General features: G+C 39.5%; 1 protein-coding gene across 3 annotated transcripts in view; it reads left to right on the top strand.

Annotated features, from left to right (window-relative positions):
• Positions 1–22,596: 22,596 nt before the first annotated feature.
• The window catches only part of LOC117424447 (solute carrier family 12 member 4-like), a 29,554-nt gene continuing 27,242 nt past the window's right edge, over positions 22,597–24,908 (top strand). For 2 of the 3 annotated variants that reach the window (XM_058992862.1, XM_058992860.1), the window contains exon 1: positions 22,597–22,830. In XM_058992862.1, coding sequence (XP_058848845.1) covers positions 22,695–22,830 — 136 coding nt within the window. In that variant the 5' untranslated portion in view covers positions 22,597–22,694. The remainder of the gene's footprint in view (positions 22,831–24,908) is intronic. The other variant, XM_034928346.2, reaches the window with a different exon arrangement.

Genomic DNA, 24,908 nt, shown 5'->3' with positions numbered 1-24,908 from the left:
CGGAAATGGGACTGGGCTCTAGACACTGGGCACCACATGGTTACATCACACTGTCATGTAGAAGGAAACGGAGCTTGGAACTAACTGGTCACTCTATGTAATGTAAAACACAAGAACGAGCTGGTGTCCTTATGTCTGTGTCTCAGTACACATACGTGATGTTTATACCAGGGGACCAGCGACGTACTCAGCAGGTTTTAATCTCTCTGCGTTGCACACCTCTGTGTGCTGAATCTGTTCCATGCTTTTTGTTTTGTTTACGGTCAGCACATGTCGGACAGTGTATTTTCCATCGCCTGCATTGCCTAGTTTTCTCCTCAGTGACTCCAACAGAAAATTGATGGCTACAGTTAGATGTACTGAGCTTTTTCTCCAGTACAGTATGTCAATAATTTGACCTTAACCCTAGGAACTCTCTACTATGGGAAACATAGACACCTTTCTCTGCAGTCCTGTCCCATCAAAACATGCTGCAGATTCATTAGCAGAGCAAAAGCTGGCAGTGAACAGCAAGAATAGAAACTGGGATATTCCCAGCTATTTCATAAAAGTGCATCACAGCTTTACAGCACTTAGATTAATTTAGGAAAGACAGTAGCGTTTGTAGAATGTAAAATTATATATATATATATAAATTAGTTTTCTCTATCAGTATGACCAATGACTTGCTCTTATTGTATTACTCTTGCTCTTATTGTATTACATGTATTGTAACGCTTGAAATGTTTTTGCCTACGATTGTAAGTCGCCCTGGATAAGGGCGTCTGCTAAGAAATAAATAATAATAATAATTACAATCCAGCAAACTATAAGCTTTGGCCAGGATAAACCAGTACTGGTTATTGCTGGCCATTTTCCACCGGGATTAAGCCTGTGGCCAGTTGATGTGTGAGTTGGCAGGATTCATCTTTGGGAGTTTATCCTCTCGCTAGTCTTGGTGTGACCGAGGTGGAAGGGAGTTCAGATATAAGAATAAAAAATGTGATCAATTTAGATTGCTTTTATCATCAGTGTATTGGCTGGAATATTAAGTAAAATTCGTAGTTTCCCTGAAGTTATCTTTTCAGTACTGAGCCAGCAGTTCAAACAGAGATCCTAGTTCCATCTCTCGAAGAAAGGCTTTCCTGTGTGCAACAACACAAGGTTGCATTGTGAAGCAATAGCAAACCCTTTTTCATGTAACTTTCCTAACCTTTCTGGGACTTGTTGTGCAACGTTTATCAGGGCAAAGGCACAAACCAATTTTAACAGTATAAAACTACTGTAGCCAGGATTTACTCAGAACAATTATATACTGTACGTGTTCCTGGCTGCAGCTAATTGTTTGTTAGTTTTATACCTTTAACAAGATTTGAATGAATGTGCCCTTGCTTTCTCTCTGTAAACAGTGTAGTATACAGTATAATATTGGGGTGTCTCTCCCTCCCTCCCTTCCTTGGATGTAAATCTTCCAGTTCTGTTCTCCATCCACAGAGAAATCTTTGATAGTATAATTTAGGACCTGGTGGCCTTCAGGGGTAGGTGTGTGTTGAGTGACCCATTCAAATAGACATAGGCATCCTTTCCAATGCACCCATGGAGTTTAACAAAATCTCAACCTGCCTTGAAACATATGAGCATGACCTTACTGTTAACCTGCAGGTTTTTCTGAAGTGTATAACAATCTTGTTTTACTGCTTGTAAAGAAATCTGAACAAAAACACCAGAGTATAATATGCTTTTTTTTTTTCTTTTTTTTTTGTTTTTATCATTTTCGCATTGAGCCATTTGTTTCTTGGACCATAGAGTAAGGAAAAAGCTGCAGAAGGTGCTTGATGTGTACCGATAATTACAGTCACCTAGATATAAGGTAGGGGTTTGACAATTCACCCATTTTTCTTTTTGGATTAATAATAATCTTCCCCAGCTTTGACCGAAATTCAATGAATTGCCTCAGGAACAAAAAATGGATATGGTGCATTATTTAATCATGATAAATGTTTACCTTATTTTTCACACAATTATATATATATATTGCTATAGTTTAAAGCTCCCTTGCAGCATTTGTAGCCAAGCTTGTAAAATGTGCTCAGTTTTCCCAAATAATCAGAAGTGACTTGGCAGCTGCCACTGATAGAGTATTCCTCCAAATCTGAGTGTTCTTCTTCCTTTATTTCTAAGGAAGCAATTAAGTAAGATAAAAGGGTCCGAACATAAACACCAGATTCCTTGCGGGAGCATCACTTAGTGTGTCAGAAACATCTAATCACCAAGAGAGGGGAGTCTCTGAGCAGCTGGCAATGGTTTGATAATGAAAGTTATCATTAAGCAGGATGTCCAAACTAAATGTGTTTATCAACGGGGCAGCAAACGCTTTACCTGATCGCTTCAATAACCTCCTTAATTGAACCAAATGACATGCAGCTGATTATTGGAAGTTATAAGTCAGTATTATTACTTTATGTTATTTTAATAGCAATAATACTTCAGTGGCATCGTTAGACTGTCAGCTGTTGTAAGGAATAGAACAGTGGAAAGCACATTTCTATTAGATTTTTGTTTTAAACGTTGTATCTATAAAATGTGGATTACTCACAAAGGCAAATTCAGGATCTCTAAATCAATGATAATAGACGCTGCCAGTATACTCACTGCTGTAAACACATGTATCTGGAAACACCAGGTCACATTCTCAAATCAGTCTTATTCCAAATTGCCATTAGAAACATCTAACTGGTTTATTATTTCTGGTTTGGTAACTTTATCAGGTGTTTTTTTTTTCTTTTCTGATTAAATTGTGCTAATAACAATTAGCTTTGAGATTCTGACCCATCTAGCGTTCTGATTGGTCACCTCTATTCTGTGAGGACCTCTGATTGGCTTCACGACTATCACAATACGGAATGTTATTTTTATGTAAGTTGCTGTTTGAGTTTCTCTGTATAAGATGTTCCAGTCTCCATGATCTCCACCCACCCCCGCCCCTCCTTCTCCTCTGGGAGTGGTTATACAAGGGATCTGTTATTGAAGTTGATGTAAGTCAGTCCATTGCAACAGGAGGAGAAGTCAACTACAGCCATAGCTTTAGGAAGCAGGCTTCTGTGAACCAGAGAGCAGGAAGAAATATTCACAAAGGCTCAAGCTTTCCTCAAGGTAGTAATTTAGCAAGAGGAGATAGCTTTGAAAGAAGCAGCCATGGCCTAGATGAAGCAGCCATGGCCTAAACAGCATGTTTACAATGCCTTCACCATGCTTTACCCCCCTTCGTATATACACAGTTACCCTGGATCCCAGGTGAGGATGAAACCCCTTCTAAGTACATTAAGTAGATGACTAAGTACACACTTATTCATGTCAGTCCACAGAGTTTAAACAGGTTGTTTGGAGAGCAGGATGATCTGGTTTTCAGTGTGCTGCCCTATGCCCTTTCAACCCTGACTTGAGGTCTAGTAAATAGCCTGGGCAAACCCGACTGTGTTCTGCCTTATACTGATGGGACAGGACTGGATAATAGGAAAACAAATTAGATCTTGATTAGGTTCTCAGGCATATTGGTTTATATTTCAAATGGACAGCTCAGCACAAGGGGCAAATGTTAAATTATGATATCAAGTGATTAGAGGCTCCTAGAATGACATTAATTATTCTAGCCTCAGGGGTCCCTATTGTTGTGTTATCATAAAGCAGGTTTTTAGTGAGCAGAACAGTTTTGACGTGCTGGTAAATAGAAGAAAAAGTTTTGCTTTCGCTAAAAGGCATCATAGGCAGGAATTATAATTGAAATCTTCTCCTACTGGCACAAGCAACATTATCAATGGTTCCCACAATTACAAATATGTACTTAAGTTTGCTGGTCTGATTACGGGCACGTCTACTTTGACTGTCCTCAAAATAGGATGCAGCAGCCAAAAATGAAGGATTTAAAAAAAAAAATCTGTAAAGAACTATTATTTAGAATGTATCAGATTACATATATGCAGCGTGTGTTTGGATTTAGAATGTATCAGATTACATATATGCAGCGTGTGTTTGGATTTAAAATGTATCAGATTACATATATGCAGCGTGTGTTCTGATTTAGAATGTATCAGATTACATATATACAGCGTGTGTTCTGATTGTATTTGTTACTTAATGGGTTAAACAAGAAACCAACACAAATAAATTGCACGTCGCCGCAAGATCTAATTGAAGAGTGACTGCAGAGCCCCACGGGCTGTGGATACGTGGCTGACCAGCCCCACAAGACAGATCGCCCATTACCCTCCGTTTATCTGCTTCCTAACGGTATTTGCTTGAACAGCTTCAGCCTCTAATTCAGAGATTGATCTCTCTCGCTCCCAGGCCTTCGCCTGCCCAGTGGTTTCCTTCACCCAGTTCCCTTACAAATTCATCTGTGGCTAATTTGTTGTTGTGGTTTCTGTAATTAGGTGGCTGTGCCTTGCTCATGGTGGTTACTGCTACCTGCTTTCTAAGTTGCATTTGGTATTGAATGATTTGAGAGGGATGTTTACCCAAGTTGTTGTTTTTATACTGGCCTCATTCCAGGAACCATGCTCAGGTTTGCTCAGAGACTCTGTCTTGAAGCTGATATATTTTGGTGATTTTATTAAACATGCCAAATATCACAAGAGCACATATGATGGGAATCGTAAACAGATAAACAGATGTGACATTATACGAATTCAAAGAGTACAAAGTATTCCTTTAAATATTTGTATGTGAGAAAAAATACTTTTCAATATGTGAAGCTTTTATACATCTGCCTTATGGAACAGTGCGCTCCACCCTGCAATTCTGGTGTTGGACGTGGTACAGCAACGGGAAATCTAGAACATTCTGCAGCAGGGATTTCAGAAAAGGCTAAAGTGCAACCAAGTCCAGAAGACTGCCGATGAACAATCAGTCAGATAGAAGATGGAAGAGAAGCAACAAAAAAAAGAAAAGAATGACCCCCTGGTGCGATGTTAAATGTGAATAAACTGAGTGCTGAACAGGATATCGAGGACCTCCTATCCCCTGGGAGCTACGCTGGGACCTCCAGGGGGGTTGAAAAGCTGTAGAGAGGCACTGTGAACTTGTGTGTTCCTAAACATGTTGGAAATTAATGAAATTCACGGCCACCGTGGCGCGTGGCTGCCCAAGTCGGCAGGAAGGGCCCCTCTAGTCTTTGCAGTGGCGGATATTGAGCTTGCGTTTCTTGTGATTGTTCAGTGGAACGTTCCCCTACCTTTTGTTTCGTTCTTTGCAGAACCCAGGCTTACTGATCTCTTTGAGGGACTGGAGGTACTGTATTCATTCTCAGCCAGGGCTTTGCTGCGAACGCCCTCCATGTATTTGAGGCTAACTACAAAGTGTAGTGAAGCATGGTGGAAACATTGAAAAGTATAGGCAGATATTGTGAAGTGCAAAACTGCAAGGCTACCATCTTTTGTCAGTTTGCAGAATGCAATCGCTTGTTAAAATATTGCATGCTTAATAAAATCTTATTTTCCAATGCACCGTACAGGTTCTTCCTAAAATGGATAGAGCACCTTTAAATCTGCTCCAGGTTCTTATTTTCTGTTGATAATAATGTGTACAGTGGAGTCTGCCATTTCAATTCTGCTTATCTATTGAGCATCAATGCAGCCAAAAGGGCAAAACTACAAACTTTCTTTAAATTTGTTTAACTAATAAAAGTCAAACTGGCGAGCTGCACTCAGCATCCTGATTGCTGTGACAATGGTGCACTAATCCAATTGGGAAGAAGAAAGAGGTTTTGGTGAACTTCCTGATATCAAGAATTTTCCCTTATAATCCAATTGCCGCATGTTAATCCATGTGACTGCCCAGCTAAAAGCTTTATTCTTTGAAAATCTGACTTTTACATCAGCAGCCATACCGAACCCCCAGGCTCGTATTTGTAAAAGGGAGTGTGTGTGAGTCAACAACTGGAGAACTTTTTAGCAACCTTCTGATTTTTTGTAGAAGCTACAGGGGGACAGCTGATACCTGTTTATTGTGCATAATTAGTTTTTTTAGCCAATAAAACTCCTTAAAAAATAAAAAGCATGATAGCACCTTGTATCCTATAGACACTGCAAGGACACTAGAGACTACTACATATTTTGTGTTCACTCTCGTCCCTAGTCCATGGTGCACTTCACTGTATTTTGTTGCAACAGAGGTACAGCGTGCACTGTGATTCCCATGCAGTTCTCTGGTTGTCTCAACACATGAAAAACCCCGAAAAGTGATTTTGGCTAATCTGATAAATATGACCCAGTCTAACCAGATCTTCTCTTGCATTAAAAAAAATAATTAATTAAAAAAAACAAAGACAACATCTGTACTCTTGGTATGTTGGTGAGGATGAGAGCAGATCTGAGGATGCAGTAAATCAGCTCCTGAAACGTTGTCTGACAGGTTGCTATATAGAACATGCTGTGTACCCGGGATGAAGGTGCAGCGCTTTGCAGTAAATAGTGTGCAAATACTGAAATGTGAGCCCCACCAGAAATCACATATTAACATGGAATATCGGTAAATACTTATACAGTACGTGCCTGTTTTATCTGAACCAAAAAAAAAAATCAGGCAAGCATTATGTAATGGAGCCAAAATACGTACAGCAAAGCTCATCGAATTGGTTGAGAACTTGAGATTAGGTTTCTGGAGTTTGATGCATTTGGGAATGGATTATTACCTTTTTTTGTTAATGAGCTTAGGCCAGGGTACTGTTTTGTAAGAAAAAATATGAATAGGTGTTTTTTTTTTTCTTTAGCATGTTTTTACTCTGATTTGAAAATCTGAGTTTGAAACTTTTCAAGAAAACCATGCTAAATCGGATAGAAAAAAACATGCTAAATAATAACAGTGTCCAAACGTGTAATCCTCACAGTCCCTTCTTTATTTCTAACTAGATCCACTCTTCAGACAAGCTTTCAGAAATACATGCCAATCGACTGCTTTCAAGGCAAGAACATACAATTCAGATGGGTTTCGATTAAATTCTGGTCAGTTCGTATATCTACATCTCTGAATACGCAGATCGCCACATGCATTTTGATAAATTATTGAATGTGCTTGCCTCCACATCTGGAATAGTACATTTACATTATAATCTGTTCAACATCTGCAACAGTATGTTTCAGAAAGGAACAGTGTATACAGATGCCAAAACTGATAACACCATTACACTAACAGTATTAATATAATAAGAAAGGAAAGCACAAAAAATAGGACCTCTTTTTAAACAATAAGATACAGTGCTGTGATAAGCCGCATTTCAGCAATGTTTTTCAGCACATGCGTGCATAACAATAGCTCAGTGTTCTGTTAAAATAGCAAAATTTATTGTGATAAAATAAAGTTGGGTATGTATAATAAGAAATCAAATGGCACCAACCGGTCCCATACATTTTGATATCAGCAGTCACTGGTATTCTGTTCTGCAGGGCTGAGAGATTAGGATGTTGTAATTACCCCTCTGTGATCACAGCCACATAAATACAGCTATTATCACAAGGGAACCAGAACAGCTACAATCATCCACTCTCACTCAATCCCTTATTTGCTTGATTCATTTGGAAACGTGGAACTTGACAGCAGGTTTTTGTACATCAGTTACCGACACCCCCACACAGAACCACACTTGGTTGCCAGCCATTGCAGCTGGCACGTGCAGCCAAGACAAGCTGCTGGAAATGGACTCCATTTGTCCATATGCATTTCTGAACATCAACCTTTGAGTCATTCTGATTGAGCCAGCAGGGTTAGACAGGGGTCCTGAAGCTTGAAATATAAATCTCGCAGATCATCTCAGGACTTGCAGTGTGTCGTTATGGACACAGATAGATGCCTGTTGAAAGCTGATAGGACTTGCAATGTGTCGTTATGGACACAGGTAGATCCCTGGTGAAAGCTGATAGGACTTGCAGTGTGTCGTTATTGACACAGATAGATGCCTGGTAAACGCTGATAGTACTTGCAGTGTGTCATTATTGACACAGGTAGATCCCTGGTGAAAGCTGATAGGACTTGCATTAATCCACAACATGAATTTCAAGCAGCCTAAGCGACCCAGACCAAAATACAACCTAAAAACACATTTGAAAATGTGACTTATAATAGCACATATACTCCGTAGTTTTCATTGCCTGTAAATAATTGATCTTGGGACAACGAATTATAGACATGGTCAATTACCCAGCAAGAAATAACAACTGCGTCAGACATTAATGCCTAATTAATCAGTACAAAAAACATATATTACGAAATGAGGTCAGTTCAATAATCTCAGATCACAGATTGAAAAAGTAACACAGCTAGAACAAAGATATACTGTATGTATCTGAGATTAGTTGTTTACAATATACACTAAGAAAGTAGGGGGGGGTCCCATTGCGAAGAAGTCTGAACTGGTCTTTGAAGTGTTTCTTTAATAACTCAAATAAATCTACTTTGTTGATGATAAAACTACAGGAAAGAAGTTGCATCATATGCTGCCCTAATGCACGCTCTCCACATGGTCCTGCATGTGTTCCTGGCCTCTCCTGTGCATCTCACAGTGGCTTGATATCCGAAGGGGAAAGTTTCATAAATAACATCGGTTTGACAAACGCGTTCCCGTAAAAGGAATTCCTGGAAGCCAGAAGTGCTCCTGAAGGATTTCAAGGAGTAAAGTGTAATAACAAGGAAAGGAAAGCGTGCATCATTACAGTAATGGCAGCTCTCTGATGATTTATAGGAGCTATGAAGCTGCATGCCACAGTCAATGAGGCAGGGAAGGCAGGGCTATTACACAGGTTGCTTGTATAATCTCCAATTACCAACCAGAAGTTTTCTCTTCTCTCACCGGAATCACCTGGGAATGACTTCAAGTAAACCACAGACAAAGTAGATGCGGTGTAAGGTGACAACATTTGCTTTCATGATGAATGTCTTTATCAGTAACACTTTACATTGTGTCTCTAATTATTGTATATTTACATAGCAGTTGCTTAGTAAATAATGTGTACCTGCCATCAGTCAGCCTTGACCACTACGCTAGTACCACAGCCGTCTCTGTCTGCTCATACTGATGTCTGTTAACACACGACAAAGTAATATTATAAATCACAAAGAAAAGAGCAGATCAATAACAACAGGTTTAGCCTGTAAGCCCAGAGCTGTGTGATCCTCCAACGCTGTAGCTCTGAAAGTAGCTGCATGGAGGGCCTGCAGAGTGAAAAACAGTTGATTTGTCATAGGTGATTTATAATTTTACAAAATAATATGTTGTAGCTGTTAAACAAATCATTTTATTCATTGTAGTGCTGTTTAATTTGGGTAAGTGGCTTGAAAAGGGTCTCTTTTTCCTTAAACCTGTCACATGGAGAAAGCAGTATCCCATGGTAAAAGCTTTACAACGTGTAGTAAATCACTGTGCAAAAGCATGATAAAGCACATGGAAGTAAGGTAAAGCAAATCGCAGGAAAATCCACATGAGAAAATCAAACCAATGAGATTTAGATGGGATGACAAACAAAGTTCCTTTCAAAGCCAAAGGTTAATTGGTTTCTACATGAATGTGCCCCTTTTTCTACAAATTGTAATCATGTGAATTTAGTGGCTTGAGAGGAACTGAGATGATGGTTTGTGTTAGCTGACTTGGCAAAGGAGTGTAAAACGCACAGCTTCAACTCACAATGTTTAGTTTAATCAGTTGAACTCAGTCAAGTGGGATCTCTTAAGCGGTTGATAGTTATTTTAATAGTAGATCTGGCACTAATACATATACACGTAAAGGGAGGTTTATTTTCACAGTATTTGATATACTGTGTGAGACCTAACACAGCTAGCACACTCCATGTGGTGACCCCTACTGCCATTATGTATGCAGTTCTTTCATATTCCTTACAAGTACTATGGTAAAGGGCATTTAACAAGCCTGTGTGGTAGTGTTTGTTTATCAGTGGCTCTTCAATAAAACAAGCATCAAATAAATACATCATGCACATCCCAAAACAACAGATCCAATAGTCCTTGAGTTGAAATGTCATTTAAAAGCCTCAATATACTTTTTCTTATACTATACTGATCCCAGCAGGCACAGCCCCACGTTAATATCCTTGACGTTCATGAGGAATGTTCAGGCACAGATCATTCTGAGTGATCTTGGGTCCAATGTTGAGATTTTATAATCTTTCTCTTTATCGGTTTACCTGGCTTGGAGCTTGATTTGAGTTGGCGGGTCCAAACTGACTTGGTCATTCCTTTGAAATCATGTAACAGTGTAACTTGCTGGCTCTACCGACTCTCTCTACCTCTCTAGAAAGAATGAGGATGTCTGTTCAGTGGCAACATGTGGATTGTCAGCTCTATTCTAACCAATTTTGCTGTTGTACGGTACAGGTTTGTACCAAGCTTGGTTCGTCATAAAACTATTGACCGCTCATAAACCTTGTGGCTCATATTAAGAACTGCTGCAGACAGTTTGGAGCAGCTTTTGAATTGGAGTGTCTTCCTAGACTTAATTATGCCCAACATTAGTGTTTTATTGTTGCATGATATTAAAGCTTTCTTTATCTTCTCTGAAAGCAAATAAGAGGGTTTCCTCTCCCACGCGACACTGTTAAGCAAGTTCACTTGGAAAACAAGAGGTCATCTATTTGTGATTTTAGAGCCAAGAAGGGTTTATTACAGTATGAAATACTGCTCTGAAAACATGCAGACACTGCCAGCGATGCTTAAAAGTCAGCTGGAAAAATGTTCAAAGCCCTTTTATGGCAGTGAAAATAAAAAAGTACTGTATCATCACAAACGGAAAGGAAAGAAAGAGAATGTGCTGTGGTTCAGACACAAGTTCTGCAAAAAAAAAAAAAATTAAAATGTGCACCAGCTGCTGGTGACACGCCTCCAACCATACAAGCAGAGTACAGAGTTCTCTTCTGGACACAGTGGACATCGAGATGCAAAATATTAGCAATATCCCTTTCTTGAAACACATTGTTTTACACTGTGTATTCTTAGCCTAGTGTAACTAGGGCAGTGTTGTGAGATGCACTGCCGTTATAGATTCTGTCCCCTGCTGATGTGATGTGATGAGGTTAAAATCTCTATATCCATGAATGCAGACGAGCCTGGCTCTTGCATAGTGGTTAAGGCGCTTGCCTGTGGTGTGTGGGATTGCCGGTTCGTGTTCAGCCTCTGCCCTGCTACAATAGCACACCATGTTGACTGTCTCTGCATTCCACATACCAGATACTGATGTTCCGAAGTCAAGAGGCATGGCCTTCATCGGTATCTAGGCCCGGCAGACAGGCTAACATTGACTAAACACAGGGTGCAACATGAGGGGAGCCGACCAACTCCTGCAACAGATGCTGTGGCATGCATAAAAACTTGAACGATTAGGACTGGAGAGCGTTTCTCCTTTCCTTTCTTTTTTTTTAACACAATCATAAATTCAAGTGTTGCATTTGGAAAATAAAATTAAATTGTGCGCCTCCCCATTTGATTTCACGCCCTGATAGCTTTGTACAAAAGGAACAGTTCTCACTGCTGCAGTAAGATGACTGTGCAACATCTTGCTAATCTTCTTTCAGCCTTAAACAGACAAAGCTGGCTCTTTTATTCCTCAGTCAGCTAAGAGATAACATTGAAACCACATCATTACAAACAACTCTATAACTTTATAAACCAGTACTTTGATCTTGAAGGAATGCTAACCAACGTTTTAAAATCAATTTTCTTACCTCTCATTAGCACTGGCAATACTATCTCTGGTTGCTCTTTTGGTTCTTTGCATGTATTTTATACTTCAGTTTGCAATGTGCAAAAACAATCTTGTGATGGGAAGATTCTGCCACGACCTGGTACCAGATCACTTGATGTGTCGTAGTTCAAACTACAACTACAACTAGACCATGTTACCCACAGCAAAGCAAACTGTTCCAATACTAGTTGGAGGCCAATGTGCTGTACTTTCTGTTGTATGTGAGGAGCATTCAGGGGTCTATTTTAATTATCTAAACAGTGGCAGATCTTAATACCTCTGTGCTGAAACCCATAACCCTGAATCTCCGCGGACCTCGTTTCACTGTATTTTTATTGTCAATACAGTATATCCTAGCAGGATTAATATAGTTAAACAGCAGTGCTATTTAGATCCGTCACTCCTTAGATCATTAAAAAAGACCCCTCCATGGCAGTTCCATATTAAAAACGTTCTTACCAATAAACAAAAAAAAACTTTTGAAATAGTTTCCCACCGGACAGAAGAAATAGTCTGCTATTTATCTTATGTGACCTGCCTCAGCATTGAGGTTAACTTCATTAAAGTAATGGATCAAAATGATTTCCCTAATTGAGCTGATACCCATCAGTGCCATGTCTTGTGACAGGAGGACGCTGGTACAGATGGCATGGAATACCCCAAGCAACACCTGCTTAGTTTCTCTTTTTATTGTGGAAACTCTTACAAATGAATCTTATGCTGACCACACGTCAAAAAGACACCAGACACATTGCCATATGCCCTGATTACCGTGTTATATCAAATAGATGTCTTGAGACTTCTCCAGTGAAATCCGCTAAAATGTAACCTTTATGTAGCAACATTAAACTGAGTCAACAATCTCTATTTTAGTGATCTTAACAGATTTGTTCTATACTCACAGCATGGGGGACTTACAGTGCCCTATGCGTCATTATGAAATACCGTGTACAGGGGAAACTTGCCAAGCTTCTAAGTTTAAGATACATCTGCTGTTTAAATGATTTAAATGGATGCCAATAGATTGTAACATTAGGACTGAAGTCATTGTATTTTGTATCTTGCTCTCAATTGTACTGTAATTCTTGATTTGTATTCTTTGTATACAACTGTAAGTCACCCTGGGTAAGGGCATCTGCTAAGAAATAAATGATAATAATAATAACATTCACCCCGATATATTTGTAATTTATTTATTTTTTTTACAGTTGTTTTACCCCCAAGCTAATTGCCTTTTTACACCCAGGAGCTCCACGCTCCTGCGCTCCCCTGCCTTTAGGACTCTCCCTGCACACCATGCACACCCATGATGCTCTCCTGCGCTCTCCTGCCTCTAGGACACTCTGCACATCATGCACAGCAATGATGCTCTCCTGCTCTCTCCTGCCTCTAGGACACTCTGCACACCATGCACAGCCATGACACTCTCCTGTGCTCTCCTGCCTCTAGGACACTCTGCACACCATGCACAGCCATGACGCTCTCCTGCCTCTAGGACTCTCCCTGCACACCATGCACAACCATGACGCTCTCCTGTGCTCTCCTGCCTCTAGGACACTCTGCACACCATGCACAGCCATGACGCTCTCCTGCCTCTAGGACTCTCCCTGCACACCATGCACAGCCATGACGCTCTCCTGCACTCTCCTGCCTCTAGGACACTCTGCACACCATGCACAGCCATGACGCTCTCCTGCCTCTAGGACTCTCCCTGCACACCACACAGTAGTGCCTTTACCAGGTGACCCTCTCCAAGGCCACCCCAGACATTGCAACAGGGATTTCAATCTCAGAAGCTAAGAAGAGGTGCACCTGGTCTGCAGTTAATATGTTATCATTAATAACCCTTTATCTACCCAGAAAAGCAATTAAGTCTCTCAGTACAATTTCCCTTAAATGATTCATTACCTGTTTTCATATAGGCTCTTCACATCCAGATTATAAAACCAAAGTAATTTACCAAAATGTCATCTGACTTGCTTAATTAATTAAGGAGAATAATTTTTTTCGCTTTCAGGGTAGGTGCTTCAACAGTTTCAATCTGTTTGTGAGATTACTGCCTTAAAAATAATTTGCATATAAATGATCTCAAACTTGGTAGCGCTATAATCACCCCCTGTGCAGGTACTGGAAACATCGGCTTTCCTAGTGAAGCATCGTTACCTATAACCTAGTAATGTCCTTCAGGTTTTAAAACATAGCATTCATTTATTCTGGACATACATTTTGGATAATTCTGCTGTAGCAACACTATTTTAGCTTCTATGGTCTTTTTGGGATTTCATTATCTGCAGCCAGAACAGACTAAATGCATAAACTTTTGTCCAGTAAAATTTGCAAGTTCCAAATGCAGAAAAGATCACAAAGAGTAAAACTCTAGTGTTCTAGTACCTGTGTGCACAATGTTGGAATCTAAATTTGGGTAGTCCAGCGTTCTACAGGATGATATTGTAATGCAAACATTAAAAGGCAGACAGGCAGCGGGCTACAGTAAGATGTGAAAGTCGTTTCTATTGTCAGAGGAACCATTGTTATCCAGCTGAGACAGGATAGCGTCACGGCCCAAGCTGTTACCAGAGGGAAGAGAGACTCAGACAGAAGCTTCAGTGAAGCACTGCTGCACACTTTATTAAACAAAAAAAGGAACAAAACACAGGAACAAATAAACAGGCACAAGGGTCAAAACAAAAGGTTTAAACTAAATACATACAAAAAACTGCTGTCAGGCTGGGCATTCGCCTTCACTGAACCGATCTGTGCCCACACCCTCACCCATACCCTCACCCTCACCCTCACCCCCACCCCCACCCACACCCCCAACCCCACCCCCTCACCCCCACCCTCACACCCACCCCCACACCCACACCCCCACCCCCACCCCCACACCCACACCCTCACCCACACCCACACCCCCATGCTGTGCAACCGGAATGTATGAAAATACGCCGATGCACAATAATCTTACAAACCGGGTGTAGCAAACAAGCATGGCATTTTACACAGCATCGAAGTTAGATCACACAAAAAAATCTATTGGTGTGCAAAATGTTTTTTGTGTACTAAAAACACAGCGTGGTCTCGTTCATAGGGTGGTCTGGTTCACAGACCCTGATTAGCACTAATCTAGGACTACCAAAAGTTACGTAAGGTATTCAAAGATTGAAGATAATCGTGGTCTTTCAAACCAGAGGCACGAGGGTTAATAAAAACAGAACAGCATACAAAGGTTATTAAACTCTTAAATAAATAAAAAAAAGATTTCCTACTCTAGCATCTTAAGTTTCAATTTTTTTTTTTGTTTTATTGTTTTGGATATACTGCTCCTCTCAGCCCACTCAATGTATCCATTATAATCTCACAGACACACACTTTTTGGCTGCTACCCTAACCTGAACCTTGCTGTACCTTTTAGTTTTTATGTGTTTCCCATGAGCTGATAGCATCTCCCTTGGATGTTACAGATTATATTACAGGGGTCTCTTTCATGTGTTTATTCTGTTCTTTATCAGATTTTACTGTTATATTCCCTTCCTGACTCAAATAACTTATTTTTACTCAAAACAAACTCCCACTGGGCTCTGTTCCTAAATATGTTTTTAATGGCTCTATTCACTGCACTGACTGGTAGAAGTTACCTCTGTGAAATGCAGAAACAAGGTCTAGAAAGTTTCTTATTAATCCAACTTGTATTCATCCAAGTATTGACGTTGAATAAACTATGCCAAAGGTGAGGCCTGGCTTTACTGACCTCTTCAAATCAATCAACTGAAAAGACACTGTATCTGAGTAACTCTGTTTACTGTACACAATGCAGATGTTTTCAGAAAAGACAGGAAAAGCAAATTACCCAGCACTCAGATGCATTAGGTAGCAATTTGCTTAAATCACATCCTTATTGTCAAGTTCACAAGCCATCTGGCCGCCAGTACTCGACTAAGGGCAGTCATCGATAAATGCATATAGGTAAGTCTCTGACATTAATACACTGTAATACCATGTGGAGGGCAAATTTACAGACAGCTCCGGTTCATTACAAATTCATTTGATATAATTTTAACAGTTGTATAATATTTTTTTTTTCTTAAGACAACATTTTATTTAAAATTAATTCTCTGTTTCTTTCTATCTCTAGTCTACCTTTAGAAGTAGACGAAGACATAATGGTGCATAATAATAATAATAATAATAATAATAATAATAATAATAATAATAATAATAATAATAATAATTGAGCCTTAAATAAACTAATCATGGATGATGATAAAAAAAATTAACTATGTGTTTTTGTTTATATGTACTGTACATATATAAATTATGCAGTTAGCTAGCCCCGGTTCAGAAGAGAAAGCCCCAGCTGTTATATGTATGAAAGGTGCAGGTGTAGCATCATTATACAAAGTCTTCATGATTAGAATTTAACAGTGTTGGTAGTGAAGCTGAATTCGATGTTGAAAACATACTTACGAGTCCTATACATTAGTATGCAAACAAGAAAAACTCACTGAGCTAGAAGGATATCTGAGTGACTCAAAGAGATGGCTCAACCTACTGTAAGTGGCTCACAGAATTAGTCTGAAACAACAAAGATTGTCACTACACGGAGTCAAAGGGCAATTTGCCTACACAGTTATTTTTAATTAATATCGCATTAATGGAACAACCTTTATCCACTCAGTCGTGCGCATTATTAGCAGAATTGAAAAAAAAGATAATCTGTGTCTGCAGGCTGCTGAAGCCGGCATTGTCATCTATATACAATGAATGATGATGAATGACGACCTGCAGTCACACTGTCTAAAATTAACCAACACGCCTAAAAAAAGGCGACATTTTAAAACGCCTACAGGAATACGTTTCTGTTTGGGAGTTGGGATCTTTTCAAATAAATATGGAATTACAATGTGCTTTTGCAATAATAGTATAAAATGCTTTCATGGAAAACCCACGGATTTTCTTTTTTCGTCACAAAAACGAGTAGGCAAATGGTATAATTGAATGATTTGTATTTTATTTATATCTTTCGATGTATTTGCTCATATACATATATAAAGGATTAAATGTGGCTGGGTCGGGGCGGGGGGGGTCACTTTGAAATGTGTTTTTGCAGGTATTTATATTAATATGGGTTATAAATAAGTAAACAAACGCAACCGCTGTTTTTTAGTTAACATGCATATTATTTCTTATGCATGTCTTCAACTGAATACTGCTCTCTGTTGGACTGAGATTGTATTGTATTTTGGGTTTTTTTAAGTACACGTTAAGTACACTGTAACTATGCATAATAACATTGTAATTACGCGTAAGGACACATGTATGTACTCTGTAACCACAATGTAAAGAGTTTTCCTGGCTTTAAGTCCCAAACATGTGATCAAATGAATTATGAAGCTGCTGACCTGGGTCTCTTCCCCCCTGTTGAATGGCTGCTTCATTTTCCATGCTAGCTAATCCGCTCATAATGGGTCACTTCGAGCTCCAGCATGTTTCTCTCTTCGTTAAACCGAAAGAAATAATATACCACTGCAGAGGGGCTGTGTTTGATTAATCGTGCTGCCATGCCAACTCCAAAAAGAAAACAAGCATCCGGACATCGCACGGCCGGCCAGCGCTCCCCAGGCAGACTGGAGAACTTTATTCCCAGGAAACCCAAGAACCTAGAGTAGAGCAGCGTTCAAAAAAGCGGCTTTTATTAATGGGGAAGATTATCAAAGTTTTTTTTACTCCTAGCGCCTTGGGGTGTGTTCTTTGTACTGTAAGCAAAACTCGTTTTTATTTCATCTAGTTCGTAAAGGGTTAACTTGAGTAAAGATGACTATCCAAGAACAGAAATGAAAGCCGTGGGTGCATACTGACCTCTAATGGTTAGCAGTTTCATTGCATGTATCTCACACTAAAAAGAGAGTAAGAGCAGAAAAAAAAGGTTAGCATTTCTGGAAGCTGTGAGAACCTTACACCCAGGTGACTAGAAAGAACAGCAACATGGGTAATTGCATTCATTTAAAACACAATCGGAAACCTGGCCCAATCAGGAATAGTGAATCCCCCTTGGTATTGATAGCTAAAGAATACAAGCTCATAGGTGATGTTCCTTCTTTTTAGAAACAATACGCCACAAGGGGGAATGTACATGGATAATGTGTTTTTGATCATTCTGTGTTAAAGGGGCTTTGACAAGCAGTCAGGAGACACCTTTTAGTTACGGTTGTCTGCTAGTTGTGCCTGTATAAGGGTAAGCACCAGCGCACTCTAGTGCACAGCAGCGTATTGCCAGTAACAGTACAGGAAACTAGTATTTGAGTAGTTACTGAGAGAAATCCAAATGACTCGAGTCTGTGTAATAATAAAGTACAGGGAGGCACTGCAAACCTCCAATATGCATGGCAGAGGATATCAATAAACCTGGCAAACTATGGTAAACGCAGGGTATAACCATGGAAAAAACAAACAAACAAAAAAAAAACGATACGCTCATATATTGTAAGGGACTGAGGCAGGTGGAGTTGTTATGCTGAGGACAGAGTGTGTTTTTTTACATCCTGTGTTGTTGCTATAGATAGGCTACCTAAGCGTATTGAAAGGGTTGGGCTGTCCGTCTAAAACTTGAGATCGTAGGGCCTGGGTTCCAACACGCTTAGATACAATTGGAAACAGATTTGCAAATTAAAGGTGAATAATGCTTTTGCAAACCTATATACTTAAACATTGCATTGGAATAACAAAACTACGAGTATAATTACCATGAATATGTTACTGGCAACGCCTTGATATAAGCTTAAACTGACATTCTGTAGTGTGTGTGGGTGTTTCTTCATTACAACGGATTTCATTAGACAAATACAGGGTGCATTGAAATAAGAAAAAATACCATTTTGGTGCATTTTACATATATATTTAAAACAAAAAAAAGTTACTACCTTTCCTATATATAATGTATATGTGCAAAAACGTATTTAAGATTGGGCAGCTGGTTCCTTCAGCTGAGAGAGAGAGAGAGAGAGAGAGAGAGAGAGAGAGAGAACATTGGACACAGCCTGTACTACACAGTATGTTGCAACTTTGCAAGTTCAATTAATTGAAATACAGGACAGGTTCTAACAGCTTCGAATAAGCATGTGGTCCACAGAGTTGTAGTTTGCGATCATCTTCAAAATTTGGGAGCCATACAAAAGAACTACAAACTACTCGAAGACAGGCTGGCATGCTGTTGAGCCAGGTGGTCCTGTGACCTAGTCAGTGGTGGAGGAATAGCCGGTGCAGCCAGTGCAGTACCACAGGGGCCCACGCACTTAGGGGGCCCCAGCAGCCAAACTCAAAAGCTGAAATCATTATATAATCAATGTATTCATTTTCAGGGTCATCCACCTCGGAGATTATTCATTTAATAATCTGTTTATTCACTCATTGATTTATTCTATGGGGCGTGTTCTCCTTTCTGCAGTTCTGACAGGGTCTCAGGGCTCGATGCGAAATTAAAATATGTCACACAGGTCCAACACAGTCAACTGTACACCACAGGAGAGAGTGAGTGAATTTATAAACCCACAAGAGATAATAAAACCAACACTGACAGTTTTTATTATTATTAATAATAATAATAATAATAATAATAATAATAATAATAATAATAATAATAATAATAATAATAATAATAATTGTGTTTATAAAGTTTATTATTAGTGCTAATAGATGGTGGGGCTTCTGGATAGTTGAATCCAGACCTCCCATGGTCCTGTACTCATGTTCCAGTGTTACCCCAGTCTTACCACAGCAGTCTCAACACTGAGATCCCAGAGTGAGATAAGCTTCATTTTCGTGTACCGGAACAAAAGGGATTTTCTTCCAGTTTGCTAATCTCAACACAAGTTGAAAGGGCCTGGTAGTTTTTCCAAGTGATTCTTAACTCATGCTTGCTTTCTCCCCCTCCTGCTGCAGAACCTCCTGGTCACCCCACCCGTGAAAAAAGAAGAGAAAAAGCCCCCCACCTCGCTGCTACTAATGGTGGTGTAGTGTTTCCAGTGAAAGCATGAAGTATTGCAATGCGCAGTGCAACACCCCACTCCCAAATCGCCATCGGTGGTACAGAGAGTGTGACACATGGTCAGTAGAGCTGCATCCCATTCCAGAGTGCATGCCATTGTGTGTGGCGGTGCGGAGAGTGTTAAACAAAGCTCTGTTCAGTCAACAGTGACCACACTGATCTCTCTGTGCTGGGATGGCAATTTTAGTTTGGCCCATCAGCAGTTACCTGTTCTTGAAGGAACTGGATCTGCCCAGTAGTAAAAACCTCATGCCATACCAACATAGGTCAGACATAGACACTGCACTGTAATTCCATTGAGGGACTGTGTTGGGAATTACAGCATTAAACACGTACTGTCATGTTCTTTTCCTATATATTCTATGCTGTATTTGTCTGGAGATATACATCTGTATGTATTGTTTTTTTTTAACATTGTAATTAAAATTATGAAAAAAAATTAAATAAAATACAAATATTTATATAAATTTGATCTTGATAAATGTACAGTAGCAAGAACCCACACTCAAGAGAAGAAACTCACAATAGCATTTTTATTAAAAACACAGCAAATTAAATGGTCAGATTTCTCCTAACAGGCTTCCTTGACTTTTTTTTTTTTTTTTTTAAGGAATTGCAGTTTTGCTTTTAAAAGTGAAATATTTGATTATCAATACTGTATTTTTAATGACATCTGTTAATGTATACTAATTGTTTAACCCCCAAGCAAACAGTTAGAGTATGCAGGGAGGGATCTTATCCTTCTATGAGGTGAGGGTAAGATCTAGGATAAGCTCTCGGCTTTCCTGCTATTATCTGCATTGTTTAATTCATTGTGTTACAACCCCCTCTGTTTAACCTTCAAACCTGATGCTGAGTACATTGGCTCATGCCGTGCTTGAGAGATCAGAGCTGTGGATTTTTTTTTTGGGGGGTCATGTGATGTGCCCCTGGAATCAGTGACAAGGCTGTATACTGTGTCAGTAAGCAAGATGCTGAAGAAAAAACTTTTTTTAATGCTGCCAGAAAAAATTGTTAGCGGTTGACATTTCAGCTGTAGACCTGCCTTCAAGAGTGGCCTAGATAGCAATTGGCCAATCATTTATATTTTCCACACTCCATACCGTTGCCGTTTGTATATACACAGTTCTTTTTTTTATTCACGTTGAAACAGGCTTTAATGCAAGACTGCTTTTAAATCTTGCATCTAAGAGTTGAGTGATTACTTTTAGTATGTGAACAGGAAGGCTTATGATTCCTGCTGTATTTACAGGATTGTTATTAACTCAACCAAAGGTTATGTGAGTAAGCAAAATAATAATACTACTACTAATAATAATAATATTAGATCTGATAGTGGTTGTGTATTGTATGTCCTCTGCACTGTGTTAAAAAACTTTTGTTTATAGTTGAAGTTTATTTCTCTTTTTTGTGTTCACTGGTACACTCCATGACCTTATATGGGGTTGTAATGAATGTACCTAGCAGCCGATGTTAATAATAAGACACGTACTTGCCTGTTGACTACAGTGCTTGCTCTTTAGTTGAATGGTGAGGTGTTTGTCTTTGTGGTTCAGGTCCAGCCCTTGCCTTTCCATTCAATTCAATTCAATGTCTGAGATGCCAGTTCATTACAGTGTGCTGTGTTTATATCTCTCAGGACAGTCAACAGCCCATAATAACCATGATCATGGAGTATGCATTGCATCGGGTTCATACTTGTTTTTAAGCGTGTTGCCGCTCTATTTAAAACGGGACTCAAAGTAGCTAGTCAACACTGTGTTTTTAATGGGCACCAAGAATAAAACAAATGGAATGTGCAGATTGGGCACTTGCTCATAGAACTCTTGAAGATTCCAGTAATTATTTGGAATGAATGCTGCACACGCTGAATTTCAAGAGAGAATGATGGCTCACACTTGTAATATAAAAACTAACATACTGTACAAGTTCTGACTGAATAAATAACAAACCTGAGATTAGAAATGGCAAGGGTACAAAATGCAAGGGGCTGCTTCATCATTGCAGTGCTTCATTCTTCTCGGCAGGGATTACCATATATAGAATCAGCTGGGCTCGGCTCAAGTGGTTTACAGAAGGGCACGGAGGGATTGTGGAAAAACATCTCCACACCCTTGGATTCCTTTAGTGCTTTGAGATGAGAGGCTATAACAATGATCAGAACTGTGCCAGACCTGAATCCTTCCACATGTAGATCATTAACAGAGGATGGGACTCAGACCCAGCTCTACTGAGTGGTGGTATCATTGAAATCTGCCCTTAACACAGCATCTGATGTCTTTTGTTAATTGTATTACATGTCAGATTCCTTAGTTTAGAAATTGGAAATAGTAGAATAAAGCAGAGGGCTTTTGTGTTAAACACAATAAAAACCTCTTTGATTTGTGTGCAAACCATAAAAACTGTTTATATAGGAAAACTACATCGACCCATCCCAATTTATGTGCTTTTTATAGCCAGCCAGAAAGAGGAGTTCTTACAGCTCCCTACAGTGAAAAACAAAAGAGAGAAAACAATACTATACTAACTTTATATTCTTTATTTATGAGGTTTTTTGTTTTTTTGTGGCAGTGCAGTGTATTTCCTAGTTAACAGTGGAATTCCCATTTTGTAACCTTGTTGTCACTTGCTGGTCTTTCCCTATTGTAATGGGTACTGAATATCTTGCCCCGTCATTGTTCTTCAGTATTTCTGGTTGGGGCGCCTGGAAAACTTTTCAGACATAAATGAGGCTGTGTCTGTGTACACTTTTCCACAGAGTGCCTTTGAGCCCAGTCAATGGGTGGAGCTGGAGGGAAGGGGAGGATTGTAATTTCATTTGGAGGAAGTGACCAAACTCAGCTGGAATGCAGTTCTGAGTTTGGTAGTGGCTGCTTTGTAACAGGCTGGGCTCAGCTAGAGGTAACAAAAGCAAACACATCTTGCTGTAGGAAAATGCCTCACTTCACAGTGGTGCCGGTGGAAGACAATCACACTTCGAACTATGACAGTCTGGAGGGCATCAACTGGGTTGATTACAGAGATACAGGGCAAGGTTCGAGAGACCACAATGACACAGTAAGCTCTGATGGTAAGTTCTGAACTTTTTTTTTTTTTAGCACTTTCCAAAAGTAACTGATTCCCTGTCTGCTGTGATTTATACAGTCCTTTATTCATCGTGGGGCAGTAGCTGAACATCTTGTTTGGTGAGACTGTTTAGCACTTTTTTGTTGTGTTGCTTTTGTGTGTAAATACAATACTTTTTGGAGTGTGTGGATTACCATTTTTTTGTCACTAAATTAGTTACAGCGTGCTGGTCGATGAATGGGTGCCGCCTGTTGGTCTGTTGACGGCTGTGGGCCCTGTGCCCTGTGCCCTGTAACATTCCCATGCTTCAGTAGGGCTGCATTAAATACCTTTGTGTTGGGTAAGTGTCTGCTGGGGTGCTGGTAACAAGACTGGACCACATTGAGTCTTCTAGTAAAAGTGCCACAGCTGTAGGGCACTGTAAAGAACTAGGTGTAATTAAGAAGCCTTTTAACACAAGTGCCAAATTCACCCTTTTAGCCTTTTGTAAATAGAACAGTAGGGGTCTCCTTCAGAAGTGTCATGAAGGTTTTTGTTTCAGTTCATTGAACACAGGCCCACAGCTTCTATTTATGTATTTATTTATTTGTGTGTTGACATAAGTGACATACATTCATCAGTTTAGTGGGACGTTTACACTGCTTTCTTTAATTCTGTCCGCTTCCTGTTTGCTTTAATAAACACTTTGATGTTTAATCCACCAGGCGGACTTTCTCCATCAATCTTTATTATTGGCTAGTTCTGTCTTGTTAAAGTTTTTTTTTTTTTTAAATGTCTTAAGCATCTTTTAGGTGACACCCTTTGAAGTTGTGATAATGTGATGTGCAGTACACTGCATGCAGCTGAAGGGGTAGGGGTTGTTGGAGGTAAGGCATCTCACTTGTGTAACAGCTTGCTCACCAAACACTTCATTGGCAGTAATACTAAATTACCTTTTGAGACACTATTTTGATTTATCCTGTAAAGTGCAGTGAGGTCCCTCACACAGCAGCCACAGCTCAGAAAGACACAAGCAGAAAAAGCATGTACCTTTTATACTGCCGGTGTTTGGAGCATGCTACAAATAATATATTTTTGTGCCAGTTTTTCTTTTCCCTTAATAAATAGATGACGATGACTCCATAAAGGTGAAATCTTAACCCTACACAGGGCAGAAAAATAACTGTTAAAGGTTAAAAAAGAAAAAAAACTGATTTTAGGGTTTCTGTGGCCTAGCAAAGCTACTGTTAGCAGCTGTCGGGTCACATGAGCCCTGCACCAATGAACAGTGCTGCAAATAGCTTGGAGAACCAATGGGACATGTTGTACAAATGATGATAATTATTCTAGTTAATGTTACAAAGCAGAGCGACCTGTGAGAGAGGGCTACAGAGAGCACGCGGTACTGAGTCGTTTCTGTGGTTCTAGATTTGTAACATCAACAAGTGCTCTTCTACTTTTAAAAAATAAAAAAAATGGGAGTGAATTAAAGACCAGAGGTTTGAAGAAAATCATTTTTGTCTAAGCTGAACGGGGTTAAGCATTAAGAGTATTGCTGTTTAAACGATTATGCAGTACAACAAAGGCATAATATCAGAGAGTATTCAGATAAAAGCCCATCTGGAATACTGATCCACAGAGTATTGCCTATTACCGAATGTAGGAGCCCCTTCTTTTCTTGTATTTTTTTATTTTCACCTGACACAATGAGTCTAATGTTAATGATATTAACCAGTGGCAAAGCTAAACTCAGCCAAATATTTCTGACTGGGTATTTCATCTATTATACCCCATTCCCAAAATAGACTGGACACAGGCTACCAGGGCGGCAGTGTGGAGTAGTGGTTAGGTCTCGGGACTCTTGACTAGAGGGTCGTGGGATCAATCCCAGGTGGGGGGGGCACTGCTGCTGTACCCTTGAGCAAGGTACTTTACCTAGATTGCTCCAGTAAAAACCCAACTGTATAAATGGGTAATTGTATTTAAAAAATAATATAATTGTATGTAAAAATAATGTGATATCTTGTAACAATTGTAAGTCGCCCTGGATAAGGGCGTCTGCAAAGAAATAAATAATAATATAGGAAAAACATCAATCTGACT

This window comes from Acipenser ruthenus, chromosome 19 (assembly GCF_902713425.1).
Source record: "Acipenser ruthenus chromosome 19, fAciRut3.2 maternal haplotype, whole genome shotgun sequence".
Classification (NCBI taxonomy): domain Eukaryota; kingdom Metazoa; phylum Chordata; class Actinopteri; order Acipenseriformes; family Acipenseridae; genus Acipenser; species Acipenser ruthenus.
This window is presented reverse-complemented; position numbering and strand designations above follow the sequence as displayed.